Source organism: Cherax quadricarinatus, unplaced genomic scaffold (genome assembly GCF_038502225.1).
Source record: "Cherax quadricarinatus isolate ZL_2023a unplaced genomic scaffold, ASM3850222v1 Contig1851, whole genome shotgun sequence".
Taxonomy (NCBI): Eukaryota; Metazoa; Arthropoda; class Malacostraca; order Decapoda; family Parastacidae; genus Cherax; species Cherax quadricarinatus.
In genome coordinates, this window is record NW_027196877.1 from 42,451 (window position 1) to 64,945 (window position 22,495).

The following is a 22,495-nucleotide window of genomic DNA, read 5'->3' on the forward strand; positions in this document are numbered from 1 at the left end:
AGTTTCCTGAATAGCCTCTGATGTGAAACCCTATCGAAAGATATACTGAAGTCTTTATACACAATATCATATTCATTACCATGATCTACGTCCTCAAACACCTTAGTGAAAAAGTTAGTAAGTTCATAAGACAGGAACGCCACTTCGTAAAACCATGTTGAGATTCATTAATCAATTTATGCCTTTCAAGATGGCTACGAATTGCTTTCGCAATTATTGATTCCATAAATTTTCCCACTATGGAGGTAAGGCTTATTGGTCTATAGTTCAAAGCCAAGTACCTGTCACCTGCCTTGTAAATAGGTATTATATTTGCCATTTTCTACTTGTCAGGCACTATGCCAGTTTGTAGTGATATGTTAAAAAGATTGGCCAAAGGTATGCTAAGTCCCTCTTTACATTCCTTTAATACCCTTGTAAACAGTTCATCAGGGCCTGGAAATTTCTTAGGTTTTAATTTCTCTATTTGTCTGAGGACCATGTCACTAGTTACCGCAATCGTGCATAGTTTATTATCGTCTTGTTATACATAATCTATTATTTCAGAAATATCGCTAGTATTTTCCTGGGTGAAAACTGAGAGGAAGTTAGTACTGAAAATTTCACACATATCCTTATCACTGTCAATGATCTGACCTGAGTTACTCTTAAGTGGGCCTATCTTGTTCCTAATCTAACGTCTGTATACCTGAAAGAACCCTTTTGGGTTAGTTTTTGAATCCCTTGCGACCTTAGACTCATAATCCCTTTTTGCTTTTCTTTTTCCTTTCTTTATTTCTCTCTTTAATTGAATATATTTATTTCTTAACTGCCCATCCCATTTTTTGATACGCCTATATATGCCTCTCTTTTGACCAATGAGATGTTTTAATCTATTGTTCATCCATTTGGGATCATTTTTGTTAGATCTAATTTCCCTACTCGGAACAAAAGTTGTCTGGGCAGCTAGAACTATGCTCTGAAAAACGTCATATTGTCAACCAAGATCACCTACCTGACCCATAGTCAGGTCATCGCAATTTAACCCACCCAGGTAATTTTTCAGTCCCATGAAGTCGGCCAAGCAAAAATCTGGGACAGAGATTTGATTGAAGTTATCTGGGTAATTCCATGATATATTGAAACTAAGTGATTTCTGCTCACTTTCCCCAAGCTCATCATTAACCTCAAGATTATTAATTAGTGAATCTTTGTTGGCAAGAACCAAGTCAAGCAGATTGTATCCTCTAGTTGGTTCTGTCACAAACTGTTCTAAAAAGCAATCCTGAACCGTATCAAGAAAGTCACTAGACTCAAGTTTTCCTGTCATATTGTTCCAATCAATTTGTCTAAAGTTAAAATCTCCCATTAGCAGAACATTTTTATATCTAGATGCCTTATGAATTTCATCCCATAACAGCTTACTGCCCTCCCTATCAAGGTTTGGTGGCCTGTAAATCACACCCAAAATTAATTTGTCACGTCCCTCGAGAAACTGTAGCCAAACAGATTCTGTGTGCGATGTTTCTAATCTTATATCATGTATAAGACAATTTGAATTTTCTCTGACATACATCGCCACTCCACCACCCTTCCTGTTAATCCTGTCAGTGTGGAATAGTTTATAACCCTGTATGTTGCATTCAGAAGGCTTTTCTCTATCTTTCAGGTTGAACCAGGTCTCTGTTATACCAATAATATCTATATTACCTGCACTTTATATTATCTTAGCTCATCTATCTTATTTCTTAGAATCCTACTATTTGTGTAGTAAACCTTAAGGGAGCTAGTCACTCGTTGCCGTCTACTATCTTTCTTTGTTTGTTGATTAATTGATTTGCCATTACTAGCAACTTTATTTTGAATATTGTCTTTTTAACATATCCCTGAGGTATCCCGGAAATAACTGCTGTTTTTAACCCTAATGCTGCAGCCTGATTGTTTCCCACAAACACCCATACCTCTATAATCTATCATTTTAAATTTCTAGACAAGTCAACAATTACCCTCTCAATTGAATTGGCTAATGTAACCACTCCATCCCCAGAGAGATGAACTCCATTCCTTGCATACATATCACGTTTGCCAAAGAACAGGTCCGAGTTATCAATGAATGGGGTTGCAAGTTCCTTGCAGTACCTGTCTAGATGGCAATTTATACCAATTGTCCTGGGCATCCCTTCATTGCCCACTCCCTTTCTAAGAAAGATGCTACATATGACTGGGATCCCTCCCTTAGACCTAACTACTTCTATGGCTGACCTGTACGTATCCAGCAGCTCCTCTCTGCTGCCCTTCCCAATGTCATTACCCCCTGCACTAAGACAGATAATGGGCTTGTTCCCATTACCTGCCGTAATATTATCCAACCTGCTGACTATGTCACCAACACCAGCTCCAAGAAGGCACACTCTCTCTCTGACATTTCTGTCTCTGTTTCAAAATGCGCGGTCCATATATCTTTCCTGAGAATCGCCTACTATAAAAATATTCTTACCTTGATTAGCAGGGGAATCAGTGGTACCATCAGCCTCACTAACCATTGAAGTACTCTGGTCTTGGAGAACAGAGAATCGATTTCCTACCTTCACACCTTCTCTATTAACTCTCCTCATCTTCCTTCTCCCTGAGCTGTGAAATACTTGCCACTTAAAGCAGCTGCCACTATCACTGCTGGTGACCATTTCCTCCTTACCAGCTATGTAATTCTCTCACTCACTCCCAAACTCATATATGCAAAGCTTCAGCCTCCTATTTTCCTTCTGAAGAAGTACAATTTCCTTCAACACTTGAACCTGAGATTCTAAAACACTACAACAAGCCATGGTGCTTCGTACCAGCCAACGCTAACTGCCAAGAGTTTAGGCAGGTATGACCGCAAGTGACCACTGACCTCAGCGGGAGCCGCTACATTGAATTTAATTTGGAGTGGGAGGAGAGTAGTAGAGCTGTTGAGTAACGTCGGGGGAGACGCTATGTTGAATTTAATCTGGAGTGGGGGGAGAGTAGTTGAGCTGCTGAGTAATGCCGGGTGAGTCGCTATGTTGAATTTAATTTGGAGTTGGGGGAAGAGAACTTGAGCTACTGTGCAATGCCGGGGGAATTGCTATGTTGAATTCAATTTTGAGTGGGGCGAGAGTAGTTGAGCTGCTGAGTAATGCCTGGGGAGTTATGTTGAATTTAATTTAGAGTGGGGGTGAGTAGATGAGCAGCTGAGTAATGCCGGGGAAGTCGCTATGTTGAATTTAATTTGGAGTGGGTGAGATTAGTTGAGCTGCTGATTAACGCCAGGGGAGTCGCTATGTTGAATTTAATTTCGAGTGCTGGGGAGAGTAGTTGAGCTGCTCAGTAATGCCGGGGAAATCGGTATGATGAATTAAATTTTGAGTGGGAGGAGAGTAGTTGAGTTGCTGAGTAACTCCAGGGGAGTTGCAATGTTGAATTTAATTTTGAGTGTGGGGGAGAGTAGTTGAGCTGCTCAGTAATGCTGAGGAGTGGCTGTGTTGAATTTAATTTTGAGTGTGGGGAGAGAGTAGTTGAGCTGCTGAGTAATGCAGGGAGAGTTGTTATGTTGAATTTAATTTGGAGTGGGGGGAGAGTAGTTCAGCTGCTGAGTAATGCCGTGGAGTCACTACGTTAAATTTAATTTGGAGTTTAGGGGGAGAGTAGTTAAGTTGCTGAGTAATGCCAGAGGAGTCGCTATGTCGAATTTAATTTGGAGTGAGTAGGAGACTTGTTGAGCTGCTGAATAATGCGAGGGGAGTCAAAATGTTGAATTTAATTTGGAGTTGGGGAGGGAGAGTAGTTTAGCTGCTGAGTAATGCCGTGGGAGTTGCTATGTTAAATTTAATTTAGAGTGGGGGATTGAGGTAGAGTAGTTGAGCTGCTGAGTAATGCTGAGGGAGTTGCTATGTTGAATTTAATTTGTAGAGGGAGGAGAGTAGTTGAGCTGCTGAGTAACGCTGGTGGAGTGGCTTGTTGAATTTAATTTTGAGTGTGGGGGAGAGTAGTTGAGCTGTTGAGAATAACTGGCAGATTTGCTATGTTGAATTCATTTTGGAGTGGAGGGAGACTAGTTGAGCTGCTGAATAACGCCAGGGGAGTCGCTAGGAAGAATTTAATTTCGAGTTTGGGAAGTGTAATTGAGCTGCTGAATAATGCAAGGGGCGTTGCTATGTTGAATTTAATTTGGAGAGGAGAGGGGAGAGTAGTTGAGCTTTTGAGTAACACCGAGGGAGTCCATATGTTGAATTTAATTTGAAGTCCGGAGGGGAGAGTAGTTGAGCTAATAATTAATTTTGGAGGAGTTGCAAAGTTGAATTTAATTTGGAGTGGAGGAGGAATATTAGTTGAGCTGCTGAGTAATGCCGGGGAAGTCGCTATACTGAATCTAATTTGAAGTGAAGGGAGAGTAGTTGAGCTGCTGAGTAACTCAATGGGAGTCGCTTTGTAGAATTTAATTTTGAGTGTGGGGGAGAGTAGTTGAACTGCTGAGTAACACTGGCAGAGTTGCTATGTGGAATTTAATTTGGAGTGTGTGGGAGAGTACTTGAGCTGCTGAATAACACTGGAAGAGTTACTATGTTGAATTTAATTTCGAGGGGGGAGAGTAGTTGAGCAGCTGAGTAATGCCAGGTAAGTCACTATGCTGAACATAATTTAGAATGGGGGAGAGTTGTTGAGCTATTGAGTAATGCCAGGAGTCGCTATGTTGAATTTAATTTGGAGTGGGGAGGGGAGAGTAGTTGAGCTGCTAATTAATGTCGGGGGAGTTGCTATGTTGAACTTAATTTGGAGTGGGGGAGGGATAGTAGGTGAGCTGCTGAGTAATGCTGGATGTGTCGCTATGTTGAATTTAATTTAGAGTGTGGGAGAGTAATTGGAGCTGCTGAGTAATGCCGGCAGAGTCGCTATGTTCAATATAATTTTGAGTGTTGGAGGGAGAGTAGTTGAGCTGCTGAGTAATGCTAGGGGAGTTGCTGTGTTGAATTTAATTTTGAGTGGGGGCAGAGTAGTTGAGCTGCTGAGAAACGCCGGGGTGTCTCTATGTTGAATTTAATTTGGAGTGTGGGGGAGAGTAGTTAAACTGCTGAGTAATGCTCGAGGAGTCGCTATGTTGAATTTAATTTGGAGTGGGGGAGAGTTGCTGAGCTGCTGAGTAATGCTGGGTGAGTCGAAATGTTTAATTTAATTTGGAGATGGGGAGGGAGAGTAGTTGAGCTGCTGAATAATGCTGGAGGAGTCGCTATGTTGAATTTAATTTGGAGGGGGGGAGAGTAGTTGGAGCTGCTGAGTAACGCTGGGTGAGTCGCTATGTTGAATTTATATTTAAGTGGGGAGAAGGGAGAGTAGTTGAGCTGCTGAGTAATGCCAAGAGAGTCACTTTCTTGAATTTAATTTGGAGTTGGGGGACGGAGAGTGGTTGTGCTGCTGAGTAATGCTGGTGGAGTCACTACTTTAAATTTAATTATGAGTTGGGGAAAGAACAGTTTAGCTGCTGAGTAATGTCAGAGGAGTTGCTATGTTGAATTTAATTTGGAGGGGGGAAAATGATGAGCTGCTGAGTAATACCATAGGAGTCGAAATGTTGAATTTAATTTGGAGTGCATGGAGGGAGAACAGTTGAGCTGCTGAGCAATGCTGTGGAAGTTGCTATGTTGAATTTAATTTGGAGTGGGTAGAGAGTAGTTTAGCTGCTGAGTAACGCCAGGGGAGCTGCTATGTTGAATTTAATTTGGAGTAAGGGAAGGTAGAGTAGTTGAGCTGCTGAGTAATGCCGGAAGAGTCGCTGTGTTGAATTTAATTTCCAGTGGGGGAGAGTTGTTGAGCTGCTGAGTAATGCCGCGATAGTTGTTAAGTTGAATTTAATTTGGACTGGTGTGTTGAGGGAGAGTAGTTGAGCTGCTGAGTAACGCTGGGGTAGTTGCTATGACGAATTTGCTTTTGAGTATGAGGGGAGAGAAGTTGAGCTGCTGAGTAACGCTGGGGTAGTTGCTATGTTTAATTTAATTTGTAGTGTGGTGGAAAGTAGCTGAGCTTCTGAGTAACGCCGGTCGAGCCGCTACATTAAATTTAGTTTGGAGCGGGAGTAGAGTAGTAGAGCTGCTGAGTAACGCTGAGGGAGTTTCCATGTTAAATTTAATTTGGAATGGGGAGGGAGACTAGTTGAGCTGCTGAGTAATGCCGGGGGAGTTGCTATGTTGAATTTGTTTTGGAGTGGGGGGAAGAGTAGTTGAGCTGTTGAGTAACGCCAGTGGAGTCACTATGTTGAATTTAATTTGGAGTGGGAGGAGAGTAGTTGAGCTGCTGAGTAGCACCGGGGGAGTCGCTATGTTAAATTTAATTTGGTTTGGGGGAGAGTAGTTGAGCTGCTGGGTTACGCCATGGAAATCGCTATGTTGAATTTAATTTCGAGTGGGGATAGAGTAGTTGAGCTGCTGAGTAATGCTGGCAGAGTTGCTATGTTGAATTTAATTTGGAGTGTGGGGTGAGAATAGTTGAGCTGCTGAGTAATGCAGGGGGAGTTGCTATGTTGAATTTTATTTGGAGTGGGGGAGAGTAGTTGAGCTGCTGAGTAATGCTGGGGAGTTGCTATGTTGAATTTAATTTGGTGTGGGGGAATAGTAGTTGAGCTGCTGAGTAACGCCGGAGGATTTTCTATGTTAAATTTAATTTGGAGTGGGGGGGAAAAGTAGTTGAGCTGCTGAGTAACGCCTGTGGAATCACTATGTTGAATTTAATTTCGAGTGAGGGGAGAGTAGTTTAGCTGATGAGTAATGCAAGGGGAGTTGGTATGTTGAATTTAATTTTGAGTGGGGGAGAGTAGTCAAGCTGGTGAGTAACGCCGGTGAAGTCACTATGTTGAATTTAATTTGGAGTGGTGGAGAGTAGTTGAGCTGCTGAGTAACGCCGGGGGAGTCGCTATGTTGAATTTAATTTGGAGTGGAGAGAGAGTAGTTGAGCTGCTGAGTAACGCCGAGTGAGTCGCTATGTTAAATTTAATTTGGTTTGGAGGAGAGTAGTTGAGCTGCTGAAAGACGCCAGGGGAGTCGCTATGTTGAATTTAATGTCTGTTGGGGTAGAGTATTTGAGTTGCTTAGTAATGCTGGCAGAGTTGCTATGTTGAATTTAATTTGGAGTGTGGGGTGAGAGTAGTTGAGCTGATGAGTAATCCAGGGGGAGTTGCTATGTTGAATTTAATTTGGAGTGGGAGAGAGTAGTTGAGCTGCTGAGTAACGACTGGGCAGTCGCTATGTTGAATTTAATTTGGAGTGGGTGAAGGGCAGTTGAGCCGCTGAGTAACACAGGGGGAGTCGCTATGTTAAATTTAATTTGGAGTGGGGGGAGAGTAGTTGAGCTGCTGAGCAACACCAGGTGAGTCGCTATGTTGAATTTAATTTCGAGCGGTGATAGAGTAGTTGAGCTGCTGAGTAACGTCAGGTGAGTCGCTATGTTGAATTTAATGTCGAGTGGGGGGAGAGTATTTTTGTTGCTGAGTAACGCCGGAGGAGTCACTATGTTGAATATAATTTGGAGTGATGGAGAGTAGTTGGAGCTACTGAGTAACACCAGAGGAGCAGCCATGTTGAACTTATATCTAAGTGGGGAGAAGGGAGAGTAGTTGAGCTGCTGAGTAACGCTGGAGGAGTCGCTATGTTGAATTTATATCTAAGTGGGGAGAAGGGAGAGTAGTTGAGCTGCTGAGTAACGCTGGAGGAGTCGCTATGTTGAATTTATATCTAAGTGGGGAGAAGGGAGAGTAGTTGAGCTGCTGAGTAACGCTGGGGAGTTGCTATGTTTAATTTAATTTGGAGCGCGGGAGAGAGTGGCTGAGCTTCTGAGTAACGCCGGGGGAGCCGCTACATTGAATTTAGTTTGGAGTGGGCGTACAGTAGTCGAGCTGCTGAGTAACGCTGGGGGAGTTGCTATGTTTAATTTAATTTGAAATGTGGAGGGAGACTAGTTGAACTGCAGAGTAATGCCGGGGGAGATGCTATGTTGAATTTGTTTTGGAGTGGGGGGAAGGGTAGTTGAGCTGTTGAGTAACGCCAGGGGAGTCACTATGTTGAATTTAATTTGGAGTGGGAGGAGAGTAGTTGAGCTGCTGAGTAACGCCGGGGGAGTCGCTATGTTGAATTTAATTTGGAGTTGCGGGGTTGAGAGAGACTAGTTGAGCTGCTGAGTAATGCCGGGGTAGTTGCTATGTTGAATTTAATTTTGAGTGAGGGGAGGGAGAGTAGTTGAGCTGCTGAGTATTGCTGGATGAGTCGCTATGTTGAATTTAACTTCAACGCTGGTCAGAATTTGCACCAGAAATTCGGCGTGTTCCGAGGCCTAATGGGGAGTATCGGCCTCAATTCGTAATAAGAATTCGTGTTAAAGTCCCCTACTGAAGAACTGGGACTGAAAATTTTGAGAAACCACCATAATAGTGTGGTGAGAGTGTATTTAGACCTTTTTGTATTTAGACCTAGTGTAGTTAGACTTAGTGTATTTAGATGTGTATTTAAGCCTAGGGTATTTGGACCTAGTGTGTTTATACCTACTGTATTTTGATCTAGTGTATTTAGACCTAGCTAGCCAGTGTAGCATCAAGATAGGAAGGTGTTGTGGTATGATCCATTTATGTCAATCAAAAGGTATTTGGTAACACAAAGTTCTTTGTTAATAACAATAACAATTTATGTTTACCTGAAGTTTACCTGGAGAGGGTTTCTGGGACAACGCCCCCGCGGTCCTGGCTGAGACCAGGTCTCATGGTGGATCAGGGTCTGATCAACCAGGCTGTTACTGCTGGCCGCATGCAAGCTGACATACAAACCACAGCCCGTTTGGTCAGGGGGGAGTGTGGGATTATATTTTTTTTTTTCTTTTCAACCGATTTATTTTATTTTTGGTGTACTTTTAGAGGTGCATATATAGTTTAATGTGACAAAGTTTCAGTATGATTGGCCAACAAACAACATAGAAAAAAAATATTAACATAATTTTGATATATGGCAGCATCCCCTGACAAATTGGCACTACGCGTGGCACTACGAGTGGCACTACGCGTGGCACTACGAGTGGCACTACGAGTGGCACTTCCGACATTCCCAACTGTTAGAATACAACTAGCACGAATTTTTTACGTTGCCATTTCATCTAATATATCTTATTATCATGGTAAAAAAAAATACATTTGACAGAATTTTTGGCATTCACCAAAATATCTGCCTTTTACCCCCCACAAAATCAAAAATATTTGAGATATTCCAAAAAATCCATCGTTAAAAATTAAAACACACTTTGTTTTATATTGTCTGTGAAAATCATTTCAATACAATCATTAATAATGGTTGAGGTCCGCGAAATAAGTGAATAAGTTACTTCCGAGATATAGGCCTAGAATGCCGGTAGGCCTACCGTCAAAAAAAAAAATTTCTTTTTTCGCGAAAATCGCGTTTGTTTGGGTGCATTTCTTAGTAAACTGATGTTCTAGTGCAGTTATCCTCTTCAACACACCGTTTTCTCTCACTCACAGACCAAACAATACAACATGGAGACGAGGAGTAACTTTTTTATATCGAAATATTGCTGGTGGACTCTCGCTATATTATGGCCTATTTTATTCAGTCTAGAGTATATAACATGTTTGTTTGTTATTTACAGTGATTATTATATCATATTAGATCAATTCTGATAGATAAATAAGCCGTATAGTTAATATATAAGCTGATATAAGCGTAATAATGAAGTGATTTCACCTGGCACTCTCTGGAGAGGGATCACTGCCGAGTGTACCCAGGTGCTTCCCGATAGGCTAGACGTTATTGATAAGCTCCACCTACTCTTATATGATGCAAAATAATCAATTATTATATTAGAAAGAATAATGCAAAGAAAAAGCAATAAAAAACAAGGAAAAAATTCCAAAAAATACATAGGTTGAGAACAGACGCGCTACCTACATCGCCGCCACCATACCTGATATAAATGACTATAATTTCTTGTAGAAACGTCGTAGAACATTCATTCTGGTATCATTGTGTTGCCAAAGAGTTAAGCTATTTTTCTATATGAATAACTCATTTTCATAAATTTTCGAATTTTTCTTGAGAGCGCTTGAGAGCACTCCCCCTATTTAGGTGCCTGTCCAGTGCCTTCTTGAAGACAGCCAGGGGTCTATTGGTAATCCTCCTTATGTATGTTGGGAGGTAATTGAACAGTCTTGGGTCCCGGACACTTACTGTGTTGTCTCTCAGTGTACTCGTGGCACCCTTGCTTTTCATCGGGGGAATGTTGCATCTCCTGCCGAGTCTTTTGCTTTCATATGGAGTGATTTTTTGTGTGCAAGTTTGGTACCAATCCCTCCAGGATCTTACAAGTGTATATTATCATGTATCTCTCTTGCCTGCGTTCCAGAGAATACAGATCAAGGAACTTCAACCGTTCCCAGTAGTTTAGGTGCCTCATCGCACTTAGGTGTGCCGTTAAAGTTCTTTGTACACTCTCCTGGCTTGCAATGTCGCCAGCCTTGAAGGGGGCCGTTAGTGTACAGCAGTATTCCAGCCTAGAGAGCACAAGCAATTTGAAGAGAATCTTCATGGGCTTGGCATCCTTAGTTTTGAAGGTTCTCATTATCCATCCTATCATTTTCCTAGCAGATGAGATAGATACATTGTTGTGGTCTTTGAAGGCGAGATTCTCTGACAGTATCACTCTGAGGTCCTTCACATTGCTTTTCCGCTCTATTGTTTGGTTAGAATTTGTCGTATACCCTGACATATTTTTAATTTCTTCAAGTTTTCCATATCTGAGTAGTTAAAGTTTCTCCTCGTTGAACTCATATTGTTTTGAGTGGCCCATTCGAAGATTTGGTTGATGTCCGCTTGGAGTCTCGCAGTGTTTTCGATGGAGGTCACTGCCATGGTGATCCGGGTGTCATCTGCAAAAGAAGATACAGAGCTATGACTTACATCTCTGTCTATGCCAGAAATGAGGATGAGGAATAGAATGGGAGCGAGTACTGTGCCTTGTGGAACAGAGCTTTTTACCATGGCTACCTGGGACTTTTCTCTGTTTACTATTACTCTTTGTGTTCTATTTGTCACGAAGTTCTAGATCCATCTACCAACTTTTTCATTATTCTTTTATCCTACATTTTGTGTGCTATTACACCATGGTCACACTTGTCGAAAGCTTTTGTAAAGTCTGCGTCTACTACATCTGTATTTTCTTTATCGTTTACAGCATCCAGGACCTTGTCATAGTGGTCCAGTAGCTGGGACAGGCAAGAGCGACCTGCTTTAAACCTGTGTTGCCCTGGGTTGTGTAACTGATGGTATCTAGGTGGTTGGCTATCTTACTTCTTAGAACCCTTTCAAAGATTTTTATGATATGAGATGTTAGTGCTATATCTCTGTAGTTCTTTGGATTTGCTTTACTGCCACCTTTGTGGAGTGGGGCTATGTCTGTTTTTTTTTAGTGTGTGTTGGATGACCCCTGTGTCCATACTCCCTCTCCATAAAATGCTGAAGGCACATGATAGGGGCTTCTTGCAATCTTGATGAACACGGAGTTCCACGAGTCTGGCCTGGGGCTGAGTGAATGGGCATGTCATTAATTGCCTCTTCAAAGTCTTGCAGAGTTAGAATAATATTCTAGATTTTTGGGATGACCAAATTTTTTGGTTTCATTCATAAAGAATTCATTTGGATTATCGACCCTTAGTGTGGGCAGTGGCTCGCTGAACACTGAGTCATATTGGATCTTTAGCATTTCACTCATCTCTTTGCTGTCATCTATGTATGTCCCATCCCTCCTAAGCAGGAACCCAATACTGGATGTTTTTTCCTTAGATTTGGCATAAGAGAAGAAGCATTTTTTTTTTTTCAGTTTTCTTTATGGCTTTTAGTTCGTTCTGTGATTCTTGTCTCCTGTAAGATTCCTTCAGCTTAAGTTCGATATTTGCAAGTTCATTGACTAGTGCCTCCCTTCGTATTTCAGATATATTGGCCCCACTCAGCAGCTCTGTGACTCTTTGCCTTCGTCTGTATAGGGAACATTTCTCTCTTTCTAGTTTACATCTTCTCTTTCTTTTTCTTAATGGAATATATCTTGAGCAGATCTCAAGAACCACAGAAATCATTTTTTCAAGACCCTGTTTAATCTGCCGCATCAGAATAGGTTATAACCTGGGATCCATATTTCGTTGTTATAATCATCCTTTATGTGGACCTCTGTGTATGCTGTAAACATTGCATTTGACTCCATGAGCAGCCCCTTGATGTAAGAAATTTTGTTGTTCTTTGACGGCTTTCGACCCTGTTTGTTTGCAAAAACAAATGTCGTTGTTTCGGTGGAATTTATGGGGGCTTTATTTGCTGGCTCTAATATCTGTTGTTTTGGGGTAGAGGCCAATGTCCGTGCCTCTGCTCCTGAAGTGTTTTCACTTTGTGTAGGATTATTGTCATTTCTTACAAGTCTTTTTTCCCTCCTGGCCCTAAAAAACCTCTGTCCTTGGAGAGGGTGTGACTCCTCTCTTTTGTTAACCTTACTGAGAGGTTCCAGAAATTAAATGTTTCACAAGCCTTTACCCTGGTTAGTTTTGATGTCACAGCCTTGTTTACCAGAGTCCCTGTCCCTGACTTGATACATACCTTGAAGAGGAACTAGGAAACTTCTCCTTGCCCTCTCCCACAAATATAATTATTGAACTGATTGAACTTTGTGTCATGGATTGCAAGTTTGTGTTTGAAGGCAAGTATTATGCTCAGAGACATGGCATGGCTATGGGAAATCCCTTCAGCTCTTTACTTAGCAACCTGTATATGAAATTTTATGAGACTATACTACTTAATAACTTGTATTTGCTTGGCAGTTCCGTATAAGTGGAGTTTCTCTTTAAAAAGATGAACCTTTTATGTTGTGTGTGTGGAATTAATGTTTTGATATTTATTATTTTCACAGTTTGACTTAACATGTGGAAAAGCTTGGCTTCGCCCACTTGGTGGTTCAATGTTCATGATTGGTATGTTGGTGGGAGCCATTGTTATTGGTGATTTAGCTGATCGCTTCGGTAGGAAAAAAGGAATCTTGGTATCAGTACTTCTACTTGGTACTGGTGGAGTTATGTGTGCAGTGTCTCCTAACTACTACATGTTGTTGTTGATGCGAGTCTTCTCTGGTGCTGGAAGTAATGGTCTCCTTATGCTTACATTTGTCTTGGGTAAGTACCTGCTGCTCTTCATGTCCTTTATCCTCTCAGATGTGTCTATATATGATGCTAATTTTAAATCTGCAAATATATTACTTATCTAAATTCTAATCAGTTGAAAACTTTCACCTGACTTTAGTAACGTAAATAAATTTTCAGTATTACTGAATATCACTCTACAAAAAGTTTTAGTAATTCTTCATTAACATAAAGCAGTCATGCAAAACAATTATTTTTTTGTGACATTTACCTTTCGTAAAAGAAAGGCTTCCAGCCCTTGTTCACTGGCGTCAACCTGGAGGACAAAATGTCACTCCAACTGTGGCTTCAAACAACTGGAAAAAAAAATTATTTTTGTCTTTGTTAAATGCACTGTCACACTAGTGAAAATAATTCTGAAGCTTGTGAGCCTAGATAATGGTGCTGAAATGTCGTAAAAGGCAGAGCAGAACCAGGAACCCAAACAAGCTTTCATTGTTTTTGGGAACCTAGTAAAGGGTAATGACTGTTTCTTTGGCCTCAATAAGTCTACAAATTCTGACCGAAATAACATTTTGCAACGCTTACTAAAATGTGATCAAACAGTAGATGATATGCTCTGGTGGCCTGGTGGTTAACGCTCTGGCTTCACACGGTGAGGGCCTGGGTTCGATTCCCAGCCAGAGTAGAAACATTGGACGTGTTTCTTTCAACCTGTTGTCTATATTCCCCATCAGTAAAATGGGTACCTGGGTGTTAGTCGACTGGTGTGGGTCGCATCCTGGGACACTGACCTAAGGAGGCCTGGTCACAGACCGGGCCGCGGGGGCGTTGACCCCCGGAACTCTCTCCAGATAAACTCCAGATGTGGCTCTTCCAGCTAACATAGTATGTAGATGAAATGTACACACATGGCTCTTCCAGCTAACATAGTATGTAGATGAAATGTACACACGTGGCTCTTCCAGCTATCATAGTATGTAGATGTAATGTACACACGTGGCTCTTCCAGCTATCATAGTATGTAGATGTAATGTACACACGTGGCTCTTCCAGCTATCATAGTATGTAGATGTAATGTACACACGTGGCTCTTCCAGCTATCATAGTATGTAGATGTAATGTACACACGTGGCTCTTCCAGCTATCATAGTATGTAGATGTAATGTACACACGTGGCTCTTCCAGCTATCATAGTATGTAGATGTAATGTACACATGTGGCTCTTCCAGCTATCATAGTATGTAGATGTAATGTACACACGTGGCTCTTCCAGCTATCATAGTATGTAGATGTAATGTACACACGTGGCTCTTCCAGCAATCATAGTATGTAGATGTAATGTACACACGTGGCTCTTCCAGCAATCATAGTATGTAGATGTAATGTACACACGTGGCTCTTCCAGCAATCATAGTATGTAGATGTAATGTACACACGTGGCTCTTCCAGCAATCATAGTATGTAGATGTAATGTACACACGTGGCTCTTCCAGCAATCATAGTATGTAGATGTAATGTACACACGTGGCTCTTCCAGCAATCATAGTATGTAGATGTAATGTACACACGTGGCTCTTCCAGCAATCATAGTATGTAGATGTAATGTACACACGTGGCTCTTCCAGCTATCATAGTATGTAGATGTAATGTACACACGTGGCTCTTCCAGCAATCATAGTATGTAGATGTAATGTACACACGTGGCTCTTCCAGCAATCATAGTATGTAGATGTAATGTACACACGTGGCTCTTCCAGCAATCATAGTATGTAGATGTAATGTACACACGTGGCTCTTCCAGCTATCATAGTATGTAGATGTAATGTACACACGTGGCTCTTCCAGCTATCATAGTATGTAGATGTAATGTACACACGTGGCTCTTCCAGCTATCATAGTATGTAGATGTAATGTACACACGTGGCTCTTCCAGCTATCATAGTATGAAGATGTAATGTACACACGTGGCTCTTCCAGCTATCATAGTATGTAGATGTAATGTACACACGTGGCTCTTCCAGCTATCATAGTATGTAGATGTAATGTACACACGTGGCTCTTCCAGCTATCATAGTATGTAGATGTAATGTACACACGTGGCTCTTCCAGCTATCATAGTATGTAGATGTAATGTACACACGTGGCTCTTCCAGCTATCATAGTATGTAGATGTAATGTACACACGTGGCTCTTCCAGCTATCATAGTATGTAGATGTAATGTACACACGTGGCTCTTCCAGCTATCATAGTATGAAGATGTAATGTACACACGTGGCTCTTCCAGCTATCATAGTATGTAGATGTAATGTACACACGTGGCTCTTCCAGCTATCATAGTATGTAGATGTAATGTACACACGTGGCTCTTCCAGCTATCATAGTATGAAGATGTAATGTACACACGTGGCTCTTCCAGCTATCATAGTATGTAGATGTAATGTACACACGTGGCTCTTCCAGCTATCATAGTATGAAGATGTAATGTACACACGTGGCTCTTCCAGCTATCATAGTATGTAGATGTAATGTACACACGTGGCTCTTCCAGCAATCATAGTATGTAGATGTAATGTACACACGTGGCTCTTCCAGCTATCATAGTATGTAGATGTAATGTACACACGTGGCTCTTCCAGCTAACATAGTATGTAGATGTAATGTACACACGTGGCTCTTCCAGCTATCATAGTATGAAGATGTAATGTACACATGTGGCTCTTCCAGCAATCATAGTATGTAGATGTAATGTACACACGTGGCTCTTCCAGCAATCATAGTATGTAGATGTAATGTACACACGTGGCTCTTCCAGCAATCATAGTATGTAGATGTAATGTACACACGTGGCTCTTCCAGCAATCATAGTATGTAGATGTAATGTACACACGTGGCTCTTCCAGCTATCATAGTATGTAGATGTAATGTACACACGTGGCTCTTCCAGCTATCATAGTATGTAGATGTAATGTACACACGTGGCTCTTCCAGCTATCATAGTATGTAGATGTAATGTACACACGTGGCTCTTCCAGCTATCATAGTATGTAGATGTAATGTACACACGTGGCTCTTCCAGCTATCATAGTATGAAGATGTAATGTACACACGTGGCTCTTCCAGCTATCATAGTATGTAGATGTAATGTACACACGTGGCTCTTCCAGCTATCATAGTATGAAGATGTAATGTACACACGTGGCTCTTCCAGCTATCATAGTATGTAGATGTAATGTACACACGTGGCTCTTCCAGCAATCATAGTATGTAGATGTAATGTACACACGTGGCTCTTCCAGCTATCATAGTATGTAGATGTAATGTACACACGTGGCTCTTCCAGCTAACATAGTATGTAGATGTAATGTACACACGTGGCTCTTCCAGCTATCATAGTATGAAGATGTAATGTACACATGTGGCTCTTCCAGCAATCATAGTATGTAGATGTAATGTACACACGTGGCTCTTCCAGCAATCATAGTATGTAGATGTAATGTACACACGTGGCTCTTCCAGCAATCATAGTACGTAGATGTAATGTACACACGTGGCTCTTCCAGCAATCATAGTATGTAGATGTAATGTACACACGTGGCTCTTCCAGCTATCATAGTATGTAGATGTAATGTACACACGTGGCTCTTCCAGCTATCATAGTATGTAGATGTAATGTACACACGTGGCTCTTCCAGCTATCATAGTATGTAGATGTAATGTACACACGTGGCTCGTCCAGCAATCATAGTATGTAGATGTAATGTACACACGTGGCTCTTCCAGCTATCATAGTATGTAGATGTAATGTACACACGTGGCTCTTCCAGCTATCATAGTATGTAGATGTAATGTACACACGTGGCTCTTCCAGCTATCATAGTATGTAGATGTAATGTACACACGTGGCTCTTCCAGCTAACATTGTATGTAGATGAAATATACACACGTGGCTCTTCCAGCTATCATAGTATGTAGATGTAATGTACACACGTGGCTCTTCCAGCTATCATAGTATGTAGATGTAATGTACACACGTGGCTCTTCCAGCTATCATAGTATGTAGATGTAATGTACACACGTGGCTCTTCAAGTTATCATAGTATGTAGATATAATGTACACACGTGGCTCTTCCAGCTATCATAGAATGTAGATGTAATGTACACACGTGGCTCTTTCAGCTATCATAGTATGTAGATGTAATGTACACATGTGGCTATTCCAGCTATCATAGAATGTAGACGTAATGTACACACGTGGCTCTTCAAGCTATCATAGTATGTAGATGTAATGTACACACGTGGCTCTTTCAGCTATCATAGTATGTAGATGTAATGTACACACGTGGCTCTTCCAGCTATCATAGTATGTAGATGTAATGTACACACGTGGCTCTTCCAGCTATCATAGTATGTAGATGTAATGTACACACGTGGCTCTTCCAGCTATCATAGTATGTAGATGTAATGTACACACGTGGCTCTTCCAGCTATCATAGTATGTAGATGTAATGTACACACGTGGCTCTTCCAGCTATCATAGTATGTAGATGTAATGTACACACGTGGCTCTTCCAGCTATCATAGTATGTAGATGTAATGTACACACGTGGCTCTTCCAGCTATCATAGTATGTAGATGTAATGTACACACGTGGCTCTTCCAGCTATCATAGTATGTAGATGTAATGTACACACGTGGCTCTTCCAGCTATCATAGTATGTAGATGTAATGTACACACGTGGCTCTTCCAGCTATCATAGTATGTAGATGTAATGTACACACGTGGCTCTTCCAGCTATCATAGTATGTAGATGTAATGTACACACGTGGCTCTTCCAGCTATCATAGTATGTAGATGTAATGTACACACGTGGCTCTTCCAGCTATCATAGTATGTAGATGTAATGTACACACGTGGCTCTTCCAGCTATCATAGAATGTAGATGTAATGTACACACGTGGCTCTTTCAGCTATCATAGTATGTAGATGTAATGTACAGCTATCATAGAATGTAGACGTAATGTACACACGTGGCTCTTCAAGCTATCATAGTATGTAGATGTAATGTACACACGTGGCTCTTTCAGCTATCATAGTATGTAGATGTAATGTACACACGTGGCTCTTCCAGCTATCATAGTATGTAGATGTAATGTACACATGTGGCTCTTTCAGCTATCATAGTATGTAGATGTAATGTACACACGTGGCTCTTTCAGCTATCATAGTATGTAGATGTAATGTACACATGTGGCTCTTCCAGCTATCATAGTATGTAGATGTAATGTACACACGTGGCTCTTTCAGCTATCATAGTATGTAGATGTAATGTACACATGTGGCTCTTCCAGCTATCATAGTATGTAGATGTAATGTACACACGTGGCTCTTCCAGCTATCATAGTATGTAGATGTAATGTACACACGTGGCTCTTTCAGCTATCATAGTATGTAGATGTAATGTACACATGTGGCTCTTCCAGCTATCATAGTATGTAGATGTAATGTACACACGTGGCTCTTCCAGCTATCATAGTATGTAGATGTAATGTACACATGTGGCTCTTCCAGCTATCATAGTATGTAGATGTAATGTACACACGTGTCTCTTCCAGCTATCGTAGTATGTAGATGTAATGTACACACGTGGCTCTTCCAGCTATCATAGTATGTAGATGTAATGTACACATGTGGCTCTTCCAGCTATCATAGTATGTAGATGTAATGTACACACGTGGCTCTTCCAGCTATCATAGTATGTAGATGTAATGTACACACGTGGCTCTTCCAGCTATCGTAGTATGTAGATGTAATGTACACACGTGGCTCTTCCAGCTATCATAGTATATAGATGTAATGTACACACGTGGCTCTTCCAGCTATCATAGTATGTAGATGTAATGTACACACGTGGCTCTTCCAGCTATCATAGTATGTAGATGTAATGTACACACGTGGCTCTTCCAGCTATCGTAGTATGTAGATGTAATGTACACACGTGGCTCTTCCAGCTATCATACAAATTAACGATCACAAAAACAACCATGCTGAATAATGACTGCTGAAATACACTCAACATGATGTGTGAGACACACAAGGTTGTAGCTACAGAACAGGTCATCCTTACAACCTGGTGTGAGAGGCACCAGGTTGCAGCTTCAGAGCAGGTCATCCATGCAACCTGGTCTGAGAGACACCAGGTTGTAGCTACAGAGCAGGTCATCCCTACAACCTGGTGTGAGAGACACCAGGTTGTAGCTACAGAGCAGGTCATCCCTACAACCTGGTGAGAGAGACACCAGGTTGTAGCTACAGAGCAGGTCATCCCTACAACCTGGTGAGAGAGACACCAGGTTGTAGCTACAGAGCAGGTCATCCCTACAACCTGGTGTGATAGACACCAGGTTGTAGCTACAGAGCAGGTCATCCCTACAACCTGGTGTGAGAGACACCAGGTTGTAGCTACAGAGCAGGTCATCCCTACAACCTGGTGTGAGAGACACCAGGTTGTAGCTACAGAGCAGGTCTTCCCTACAACCTGGTATGAGAGACAGCAGGTTGTAGCTACAGAGCAGGTCATCCCTACAACCTGGTGTCTCTCACAACAGGTTGTAGCTACAGAGCAGGTCATCCCTACAACCTGGTGTGAGAGACACAAGGTTGTAGCTACAGAGCAGGTCATCCCTACAACCTGGTGTCTCTCACAACAGGTTGTAGCTACAGAGCAGGTCATCCCTACAACCTGGTGTGAGAGACACCAGGTTGTAGCTACAGAGCAGGTCATCCCTACAACCTGGTGTGAGAGACACCAGGTTGTAGCTACAGAGCAGGTCATCCCTACAACCTGGTGTGAGAGACACCAGGTTGTAGCTACAGAGCAGGTCATCCCTACAACCTGGTGTGAGAGACACCAGGTTGTAGCTACAGAGCAGGTCATCCCTACAACCTGGTGTGAGAGACATCAGGTTGTAGCTACAGAGCAGGTCATCCCTACAACCTGGTGTGAGAGACACCAGGTTGTAGCTACAGAGCAGGTCATCCCTACAACCTGGTGTGAGACACACCAGTCCATCAATCAAGATTGATGGACTGAACACATCGACTCAAGGTTGAGAGACTGATTACCTCATTCTCCTCCTGTTCTTCAAGTTTTTCCTTCGTATGGACTGATGAAGCCACTGTGTGGCGAAACGTTTCCTCAATAAAGATACCCAAGAGTTGCATATGTGTCTAATTTATCAACATGTCGGTTCTCTGAACCATTCATCTACAAATCTGTCAGACACTGCAACTTCTTGGGATCTTAATACTTGGGAATTCTTCGCTTGCCTAATTCTTGGGCACGACCTACTTCAACATTGAACAAATGTGACACTACCTATGACTGCTGCACCTCTCCTGCCATACGGTTTATAAGCTGCTTCTCCGCTGATATGCCGTATTCTATTCAAGATTGATGGACTGAACACATCGACTCAAGGTTGAGGGACTGATTACCTCATTCTCCTCCTGTTCTTCAAGTTTTTCCTTCGTATGGACTGATGAAGCCACTGTGTGGCGAAACGTTTCCTCAATAAAGATACCCAAGAGTTGCACTTGTGTCTAATTTATCAACATGTCGGTTCTCTGAACCATTCATCTACAAATCATGTTAGTTACATCTATATCATCATTAAATATCATATTTCACTTACATTTAGTGTTCAGTAGCACTGAACTAAATGTTCAGCTTTGTTCACTTATTCAGAGGTGTTTTTATTGTTGTGTTCTTGTACTGCATATCATCTATGTACACAAACCATTCCACGGGTGGGGTTTGAACCTGCGGTCAGAGAGTCTCAAATCTCCAGACCATCACGTTAGCCACTGGACCAGCTAGCCACAATAACATTAGTCCAACTAAGTATATTTCTAAACCATAGGAAGGTTATCATAGGCACCACTATGCCTACACAATCGTGTCATTACGATTTTGTGAGTCATTCTATGCACACTATATGCACACTGTCCAGTATGACATTATAAGTGCTGGAGCTTGGGTTTTTTTCACACATTTTTGGAATCTTGGTGCTTGAGTGGGCTTTTCGTTATGGGCATGTTACTTCATGCATGTGGCAGTAATTAATGTCAGATAGTGTTTATCAGACCTCAGGTGAGTGGGAATTTGGGTGACTGTGGTGGAGCTGTGAAACAGGAAGTGTAACAGTGTATTTAGCATAATGATGGCCAAACTGAAGTTCTTACCAGTCTGAAAAACCTCTCTGAATGTCACATTTCTTCACGATACGCATGTTGTTAGAATACTCACTCGCATCAAATGGAGTCGCAATGGATTTTCCTGGTTTATTGTTTATCTTTTCGATATTTTGCATTTCATCAGTGTGAAAACTTTTAAGCAGTCATATCTGTTTATCATGCAACCAAAATACCTTGTTACTCTTGACAATTAAAGCTTGAACTTGATTATCCTCAGTATGTAAAGCCGCGGAAAAAAGTTTCTGGACACTCTCCTGGGCAAGAATAATATCTAGCAACTCAGATGCAGTAAACACGGGGGTAAAGGCTATTTTCATGAATAAATTAACACAGGAACAACGATGATGACTGTTTGAAAAAATTAATTGCCAGTACTTTCTGCACATCTATAAAAATTAAATTTAAGAATGCCGATATGGATTAACTACCATTCAGAGATCATATCCCATATTATAAAACATAAAAATCAGGTTAAACAAACATATTGTATGGGAAGTGTAAAGGAATTATAATGGAATTGTCACTGAAACCCTGTCCAGGTAAACTCCAGGTAAATCATACGTCGTTCATGTCTACTCAGATGAAACATAAGTTTGATATTAGGTAAATTGACACATCTGTGATTAATGTGACAATTATTGTAGCAACGTTTAGCTTTCCAAAAGTTATGTTAAGTATTACAAACATTACAGTGACACAATGTTCGACCTTTAATCCCTCATGGTTGACCACTGTCATGACAGGTTGCCACCACGACCTTTAATCCCTCATGGTTGACCACTGTCATGTCAGGTTGCCACCACGACCTTTAATCCCTCATGGTTGACCACTGTCATGGCAGGTTGCCACCACGACCTTTAATCCCTCATGGTTGACCACTGTCATGTCAGGTTGCCACCACGACCTTTAATCCCTCATGGTTGACCACTATCATGGCAGGTTGCCACCACGACCTTTAATCCCTCATGGTTGACCACTGTCATGTCAGGTTGCCACCACGACCTTTAATCCCTCATGGTTGACCACTGTCATGTCAGGTTGCCACCACGACCTTTAATCCCTCATGGTTGACCACTGTCAT

At 41.6% G+C, this 22,495-nt stretch overlaps 1 protein-coding gene across 1 annotated transcript in view; it reads left to right on the forward strand.

Moving 5' to 3' along the window:
- LOC138851734 (organic cation transporter protein-like) overlaps nt 1-22,495 on the forward strand; it is a gene marked incomplete at its 3' end in the record, with an annotated part of 42,290 nt that overhangs the window by 15,089 nt on the left and 4,706 nt on the right. Inside the window, 1 exon segment of the mRNA XM_070081156.1 lies at nt 12,931-13,189. Within this exon segment, the coding sequence (XP_069937257.1) occupies nt 12,931-13,189 (259 nt within the window).